The following is a 9,330-nucleotide window of genomic DNA, read 5'->3' as shown; positions in this document are numbered from 1 at the left end:
CTAATTTTTGTGAAGTTAAAATATGCGTCTCTTGTTGCCAGTGGGATGCAATTGATAACTTTTATGCTGGAATAGTCTTCTTCTTCTTCTTCTTATTATTATTATTATTATTATTATTATTATTATTATTATTATTATTATTATTATTATTAATCGTTTATGTACTGTAAAAGAAAAATGTGAACCGTTAAGTAGTAGATTTTATCTGTTGTTTTTTGATATCTTCTAACAGTAATAACAAACTGCTTGTAAATACGCAATGATTATCAAGGACAATGGCATATTAATGTAAGGACTACTCTGCAGACTAGCAATAAACAATAACAGATAAACAATAGTTGCAAAAAAAAAAAAAGTAACTAACTTGGGCACGTCAGAATGTTCGCGAGAATATAGGGACGCATTGAGACTAGCACAGAGCGTGCTATTATCATTACTCATAGGGCCGTACGATGGAGGCATTAATGTTAATGGCTCTAATGAGCACTTACTTGCTCTAACGGTTAACCTCATTTTTGAGATGATTCTTAGAAGGGGCGTGTTGGCATGCAGTTAGAAGACCTATATCCATTATTTAAAAAGCACACGTTATCTGTGGAGTACTAACGATTTGCGTCACTATCGAACACTAACGTAGCACTAGCGATAATTTAAAGTCGAAATTGGAGTCTGACATAAGTGGCTTGTCAACTTCACGGACATTATATTTTCCTTGAATGAGAGAATTTTGCGCCCAGGAAATTTGCGCCCTACCACAAAAATAGGAAAAAATGCGCTCGCAATATATTTGCACTGGGATGTTTGCGCCCTACCCCAAAAAGAGGGGAAAATGCGCCGGCTATATATTTGCACTGGGATGTTAGCGCCCTACAATTCAACTTACTTTTGTATTGTGTAAAGTAACTTCCACTCACACTTGAACTAGGCTTGCCTATCATCGTCTCAGTGAGTTACTCCATCCGTTATAATATTCCAAACAAATGAAAAAAATACAATTTTAGTTCACTAAAGGGCAATCCATACAAATACAATTTTTCATTATACTACAAAATTTACAAAAAAGTATAAATGACTGATATATAATTATTAATATAATCAAAGAGTATAATTTAATCTACAAAAGGTTGTTTGGCTCTACCCAGATATCTCTGTTCACAATCCTTGCGAGTTGTTTGGCTTTTCAGGACACAAAATATAGAAAAGAAAATGTAAAGTGAATGTAAAATCAGTTCAGTAATATTATCAAGAAAACTATGTACAGTGTGTTTACTTGCTGGAATTCAAACACACAATTGCGTTCAGTTGTTCTTTCAGAAAAAAATGTTCCGGGGGGCACACTTAGTATTCCGGAGGGGGGTCACTGCTGGTACTATTCTATTTATTATTATATTATAGACGTATTATTTTGATCTCCTCCGAGGGGGCACTCTGAGAGCTCTGGGGAGGCCAGTGTTCCCCCAAAATCATCTCTGGAAGAAGCAGTGATTGCTTTGATCCGTTGATCGCAGGCGCAATTTTCCCTGTTCTTGAGGTAGGGCGCAAATTTCCCAGACGCAAAATTCTCGACACTGTTCGAATGACCTCGGAAAACTATATCTTTTTCAATACTTTTTTATATTCTTTTACTCGAGATTTCTTCATAGCTTCTAATTAAAATACTTACTAATATATCCTCATTTTATTGTCCTAACCAATCAATATGGGTATGTTGTCAGTAAAATATTTAGATTGATCGAGCCTCTGGTGTGTAACCACAGTATTTCATATCATCCCCCCATTTAGAAATCTTGGCTAAACGAACCAATATATGTTGCCAATAAAATAGTTTAGAATGATTGAGCCCCTGGTAAATAACCACAGTATTTCGTGACAGACACCCCCCCCCTTCCTATTACCATATTCTAGCTACATGCCTGACTCAGCTAATTCTCTACATTCTTTACCAAGCACACATTTTCTAAAGCGGAAAATGCTCTCTAAATACCTAAGCTCATTATTTTCAGCAGATGCACAAATTGGGTAACATTCTATCTACATGAATGTTATATATATGTCGATTACTGGAAACCGCTTCTCGCTATCTATTACCATATTTACTATATAATGATTAACGTTAAAACCGGAAATGGTTGATTTGTACCGCTTCCGGTTTGAATATTACATTCATCAGGGAACTCGATTCTTAACTATTGACTCTGTACATCATGGCCAAAATTGATTGGTAATCCATCAGATAGTTCTTGAGACTGTTTGCTTCACTGACGGACAGAATGAATATATGGCTATAGAGTTTTGATAAACTAAATTCGTTAATGAGTGATGATGGAACAAATATAAGAAAGGTAGGCCTTCCACCGGGAAAATTTTCGAACACAAAATTAGCCATCGAAAACCCACATGTCCTGGGTTAGAATACCATAGATGAAAACTCTACCACTGAGTCATCAATCACCCGCTTATTAGTTTTATTAATTATTATATTAATATAAATTAATGAATGCCTGCTTATGTTAATTATTGAACAATTACATTGTACACTTCGTAAAGTCAAAAATTATAAATTTGTATTTACTGTACATACAGTGAGCGCAGAAAGTGTTCGTACACCTATGCTATTGAAACGAGAATGCCTGCGAAAAAGAAACAGAAAATTTAAGAAGTGTAATAACACACACAATGTGAACAATGAAAACTAAGCTTTATGAATGTATCAATAAAGAACCACAAAGACAAGTTTAATGGTTAGAAAGTAAATAAATTCCGTAGAAAGTGTATAGAGTAAACGCAAAAAGTGATCGTACACCTGACGTACGAATACGAAACAAAGATACCACAACTGGGGTTCACTAGTATTCACCTGAGTATACACCTCTGTATAGCATGACGAGTAACAGAATGAGTTTAGTTGTGAATAGAAGTGAAAAAACTGCACGTTGAGCTGTCAAAGTGGGAAGCAACCGAACAGAAACAAATGAGGAGACAAGAAAAGTAATTATTAAATTGCATAAGAAGGGTAAGTCTTTGAGAAAGATAGCAAACCTTGCAGACAGGCCTCGTACAACAGTACAAAAAATAATTGCGATGTATAATGTTTCTATCACTGTGCGAAAAAAAAAAACAAAAAAAACTGGAAGACCAAGACTGTTGAGCGAACAAGATAAACGTTACATTATTAGGGAAAGAAAAAAGGTTCCAAAAAATAGTGCTGTGCAATTGGCAACGGATCTGGAAACACGCGGTGTTAAAGTATCAGCCAGTACAGTGCGGAATATTTGCAAGGTATCATGGTTGGATAGCCAGGAAAATGTTCTGGGTGAACAAGACAAATCGTATAAAGAGAGTAAAGTTTGAAAAAGAGTATAAAGATAAGGGATCAGGCTTCTTTCTGGAATAGGGTCATATTTTCGGACGAAAGTAAATTTAACTTTATCAAATCCAATGGGAGGCGTATTGTATAGCGCAAGGTGAATACAGAGATGAATCCTCAAAATCTCGTCCCTAAAGTAAGACACGGAGGAGGGTCCGTGCTCGTCTGGGGTTGTATGAGTGTCTCAGGGGTGGGTCGTCTCCACCTTATCGATGGAGTGATGATCCACAAAGTGTATATTAACATATTAAAGGAAAATCTCCATACTAGTGCGCAGAAGATGGTTCTTGAAAACAATTTATTGTTCAGCAAGACAACGATTCCAAACATACAGCGGAAAATACTCGATTGTGGCTACTCTATAATACCTTGAAACAGCTTCGCACACCTCCTCAATCACCAGACATGAACCCCATAGAACATCTATGGTCTGTTCTGGAGACAACAATCAGAAGGCACAGCTTCTCTACTCAGGGCCGGCGCTAGCAATTTTGCCGCCTTGGGCGGTGCTTTCACATGCCGCCCCTTTAATCCGCAAACCTTATTTTGACAGATAACGTTCAAGTGTCATTTAAAAACATGTATAAAATGGAAAAGTAAACAAAAAAAAAAAAAAAAAAACTACCTTTCTGGAATGTTCACGTAATATTTAAACGACTCTATACTGACACAATATTCAGTATGCTCGATTTCGCTGTATATCTGTAATATAGAGCAGCGCATACAGAAAATAAAATTTTAAAAATATACTTTAATCATGACTAAGAATTTTAATTTTTAGGCTTATTTTATATCAAAAGGCGTTTTCAACAGAGTATGGAGCAAGAAGATAATACAGTAAATCAGATATTATGGTAAATGTAAGTGATTAGCTTAAGCCTTATAATGTACTAAAACACAATAGACATACATAAATTTAACATATCTTAATTGAAAGAAACTTTTCTTGCTTTGATATGAGCAAATTCCTTTATCACATCACGTAGTCCAATGTTTTAGCCAATTTGTGTTCTATTGATATCGTCGCTAGACCACTCAAGCGTGTTTCAGACATAGAAGAGTGTAGATAGTTTCTAATAAACTTAAGTTTCCAAAAACTTCTTTCTCCACTTGCCACTGTTACAGACAAGATTAACAAAATTCTACGTGCAATACTAACATTGGGAGCAAAGTCATGTTCCTTAATTATTATTATTATTATTATTATTATTATTATTATTATTATTATTATTATTATTATTATTTTGTGAACTTTCACAGGCTTAATTATAGTGGATAACACTTTCAGTTTGTCTTTTAAATCACTGGGGTTAATATCTTTCAATTCTTCGTGTGTTAAAATGGTGGTAAGTTTAGTACACTTTTCAGACAAAAAGTTCAGGTGGTAGGCTATATCTTTACGATTACTTATATCGCAAAGAAAATTGAAATATTCGCTGTGATGTTTAAGTTGCTCAAATCTTTCTCTTAAAAGCTAACACAATCACTTCTAGAACTTTGTAATAAAAATCGATCTTGTATCTTGTTTGTGGATGTTTCCAGTAGCTTCATCCTCTGCCTCGTACTGAAACTGTCTCTTCTTTCGACTTCGAGCTTGCACTGTATTACGTATCAGTGGATCACCCGTATCTAATGCTGATGCCAAGTCCATCGTATCAACTAAGTAAGATTTAAACTTTGCATAATTTCTGCTCCTCTCAAAGTACCCAGATATATTTTCAAGAAATCCTACTGCATCCAACACATGAGAATCAATGCTTTAAAGTCATATCAGACAACGAGTGAGTAAAGGAAAGAAAAGTAACTCAGCTGGTTTGCTATACACAGAGCATCGTGGACGACCATTCTATCGGTTCTATTGTCATTACTTATTTGAAGTAAGGCATCATAAACTTCCTATATTTGATAACTGAGTCAGAGCATCAATTCGGCTCTCCCACCTTGTGGTGGATTATGATTTTAAAGTGAGACTACTAATATGTTCCTTTAGTATGGCCTAACGTTGAACTGACGCAGAAAAAAAAAGTCATAAACTTTTTTTTTAGGTATACAAAAAATGAAACATTTCTCAAGAAATAATACGCTGTACGATTTACTATATTCGCAATGAACAATTTGTAAATTGGTCAAAAACTCGCTATTAGAACCTAAATGTCTCTAGATGCTACCAGGGGCGAATCCAGGGGGGGGGGGGCGATCGGGCGATCTCCCCCCCAGAAGAGGAAACTTTTTTATTTTATATATAAATAAAATATATAGTTTATTTTTTGACGCTCTTAAAAGTAGCTCTAAGTAGCAGTATTACAACCCACCGCCCCCCAGAAGTCCGTCCTGGATCCGCCCCTGAATGCTACAGGCTAGAACGGCCTGTCTCAAGTGGGAGTGTACCTTTTGCATACTTGGAGCGGAGCGTTAGAACATTATTGAATAGAAAAAAATATAAAAAGACACCGTGATAATCTTATGCACTCTAGCTCAAAATCCTATCTACACTGCTGCAAGGGAAATATTGAACGAGATACCTGTGGCTAGTAGTTTGATAATTGAAAACGAGGAGGAATGCTCTGAATTTCCTGAGAGAGTATTTCTTGAATGTGAGTGAAGTAAGTTCAATTACATTCTCAGGTTAACACAATCTTATTTTTCCATGTGAGCCTATTACGAAGCATTATATTTTGATAGTATTCTTTTCTTTTTCAAATTTTGCCGCCCATTAGACTTGCCGCTCTGGGTGGTGGCACGGCTCGACCCTCTCTCGCGCCGGCCCTGTCTCTACTAAAGAAGGCCTAAGAAAAGCTATTCAAGAAGAATGGGACATAATCAGTCCCGAAGCTACAGAACTACGAACTACTACAGGTGAAATCAATGCCACGAAGACTACAGACAATCATTAACGCACAGGGTAATCCCACAAAATATTAAATAACGTAATATACTTTATAAGCACTAATTCAAGCATAAGTGTACGGTGACATTTTGCGTTTACAAAAAAGGAATTCTCTCTTTTCTTCTGAACAAAACAGTGATTGTGTTTGTTTGGCCTTTCTCTTGTATATAGAAATAAAATGTATGAATGTGTAGTCTTAATTCTGGTTATATATATATTTTCCACCTCCCGTTCTCATGCTAGCTGTTTTCAATATAAAGTATGCACGGTGTACGAACACTTTCTGCGCTCACTGTAGGTATGTTGACAATAAGCGAATGTTATTAGAATATTTGTTGAGATTTCTTTTCCTCCACTGCCTTTCACCTGGTTACAAAGTAGTTTGCAGTGCTTTGGAGTAGCTGTAGGTGGGAACGCGATAATGTTTGAGACATACCGGCGACTTTTTTGTGTGTGAAAATAAGACCCTTATAAAACAGTAAATAACTGCAGTAGCAATTGTCTACGTAAGTGATAAAGACATATCCAACTACAAGAAACTAATACAGTATATATATTCATTATTGTGTTTCTCTTTTAACAGCTACTAGCTAGGGATGGCCAATTCCAGAATTTTTACTTTCCGGAATCCGGAAAGTAAAATCGGAAAAATTCCTGATTTCGGAAAAATTCCGGATTTTTTCCGAATGTCGGAATTTTTCCGAAATCCGGATTTTTTCCGAATTCCGGATTTTTTCCGAAATCCGGAATTTTTCCGAATGTCGGAATTTTTCCGAATTCCGGAATTTTTCTGGATTCCGGAATTTTTCCGAATTCCGGATTTTTTCCGAAATCCGGAATTTTTCTGAATTCCGGAATTTTTCCGAAATCCGGAATTTTTCTGGATTCCGGATTTTTTCCGAAATCCGGAATTTTTCCGAAATCCGGAATTTTTCCGAAATCCGGAATTTTTCCGAATTCCGGAAAGTAAATTTTCCGATTCCGGAAAACAAAATTTCCGGAATCCGGATTCCGGAAAATTTTGGCCATCCCTAGTACATATAGAAAAATTGCAAACAAAAAATATATAAACATAAAAATATATTTTAAAAATTACAAACATCAAAGTACTAAAGTACATTGTCGGACCTCTTTGGGGGAACCGGCCCCTCTGCCCCTTCCCTACGCCACTGGCTCCTGTCGTAACCACGTTTTCTAACGCAAACAATTTCCTTGGTTAGTACAATTCAGGGGCAGATCCAGGACCGACTTCTGGGGGGGGGGCGGTGGGTTGTCATACTGCTACTTTTAAGGGCTCCAAATTTTGGGATGGGTTTTATTTATATACATAAAATAAGAAAGTTTCCTCTTCTGGGGGCGATCGCCCCCTCTGGATCCGCCCCTGGTACAATTTATTTAACTTCTAACAATATCTAATACAATAGTCGACTTACCTATCAAAGTTCCGACTTTCATTTTAAAACCACACATTTTACTACCAATTATTTTAAATATATAAATAAATAAATATCCAAAAATATTGTAAGCTCCCATAATCCCAACACTACATTCCTGAAACTTACAGTGTAACCATCGTAACCTATAATATACAGACAGAGACAGACCGAAGGCTTGGGCCAAAGCCTGCCATGATCGGGCGGAACTATGTCTTTGATCATTGCAAAATAATAATAATAATAATAATAATAATAATAATAATAATAATAATAATAATAATAATAATAATAATAATAATAATAAAATAAATAAATAAATAAAAATAAATAAATAAATAAATAAATAAATAAATAAATCATTAAACAATGATTCTTTATAAGAATTGATTCATTTTTTCAAAGAATACATGATTTATTTGATTCCTGCAGATATTCGATTCTAATGATCGAAAAATTCAGGATCGATATAATTCTAATCAGCTGTTTCTCATGCCGTCCTCAGCCAGCATCAATGTTGCTAATTTAGGACTTTGTCGCTAGAATTAACGACTTTTGGAAGTGTCTAACGACAAAAATTTTTATTTAGCGCCTAGCGACAAATCTAGCGACATTTAGGAATTCAAATATTTTGTTCTATATTTATATTAAAGTTTCCAAAATTTAGCAGTTTGTGATTCTAATAATTACTTTTACACACCCTTTTGCACTACTGCTATAAGCGACTTACTTCGTTGGATTCATCGCTGCATTGAGGATTATGCCTTTCTTCACTGAGGTTCGGAAATCCGGGAATTTCCCGTATCTAACTAGTTGCGTAATAGCTGGTAACCTCTTGCATTGCACAGTGCGTACAGTGACAGTGACGTTGTGCTTTTCTGGTTCAGTGTAGTGCGTGTGATTTATATATTAATTTAACTGCGGTTGTTCTTAATATAAATTATACAGAAATTTCGTGGGGTGAGTTCGGTGAATTGTTCCAATACGAAAGCAACATGAATTTCCCAACCCACCCAAAAAATATTATCCTACTCTATAAGAAGGAATGGGAAAAAGTGATCCAAAATTTCAAGTATTTGCAAACTTTTAATGCTATATTTCTTAATTTTGTATTCTTGAAAGAGCATAGTGCAGTGGTTTTGTCAAGGTGGTCATTTTTTTTAAAGAAAAAATACTCGAGTCTTCCATTGCACATGAAAAAAATTTAAATTATTTTTAATTCCTTTGTAAAATTATATAGCGACTTGGCAGGAGGCGTTTAGCGACTTCTAGCGACTTTAGAGTACTAAACTAGCGACATTTCGCACTGGCGAGTTGGCAACAGTGGCCAGCATGGCCGTGTGGTCTACCCGCAAACTTGTGGGTTTGTAAGGTTTAGAAAATTATTTATCTTTTGTTGTTAATTCCCAGAAATTCTACGTAAGGGTTTTCTGTTTCTAAGTATGAAGAGAAGTGGCGAAGCTATAACTGAAGTTGCTTCAAAAAAGAGTAATTCTGGAAATGGCCCAGGACATTGGAAATTTGGGCTGCTTCAATCAATGCAAGATGCCAATCTCAAAGTTGAAGATGATGATAAAGTTGTCATTATAAAAGATAAATATCCTAAAGTAAGTAACTATTGAGGATACAGATTGGGTTTACCA

At 35.6% G+C, this 9,330-nt stretch overlaps 1 protein-coding gene across 2 annotated transcripts in view; it reads left to right on the top strand.

Annotated features, from left to right (window-relative positions):
* Positions 1-8,991: 8,991 nt before the first annotated feature.
* The window catches only part of Aptx (aprataxin), a 41,418-nt gene continuing 41,079 nt past the window's right edge, over positions 8,992-9,330 (top strand). Inside the window, exon 1 of one of the 2 annotated variants that reach the window (XR_014130627.1) lies at positions 8,992-9,294. Coding sequence is in view for 1 of the 2 variants with exons in the window: in XM_081750597.1 (XP_081606723.1) it covers positions 9,130-9,294 (165 nt within the window). In the remaining variant the exon portion in view is untranslated. The remainder of the gene's footprint in view (positions 9,295-9,330) is intronic. The other variant, XM_081750597.1, reaches the window with a different exon arrangement.

The sequence above is a fragment of the Thermobia domestica genome, chromosome 3, assembly GCF_964235325.1.
Source record: "Thermobia domestica chromosome 3, izTheDome1.hap1.1, whole genome shotgun sequence".
Lineage (NCBI taxonomy): Eukaryota > Metazoa > Arthropoda > Insecta > Zygentoma > Lepismatidae > Thermobia > Thermobia domestica.
This window is presented reverse-complemented; position numbering and strand designations above follow the sequence as displayed.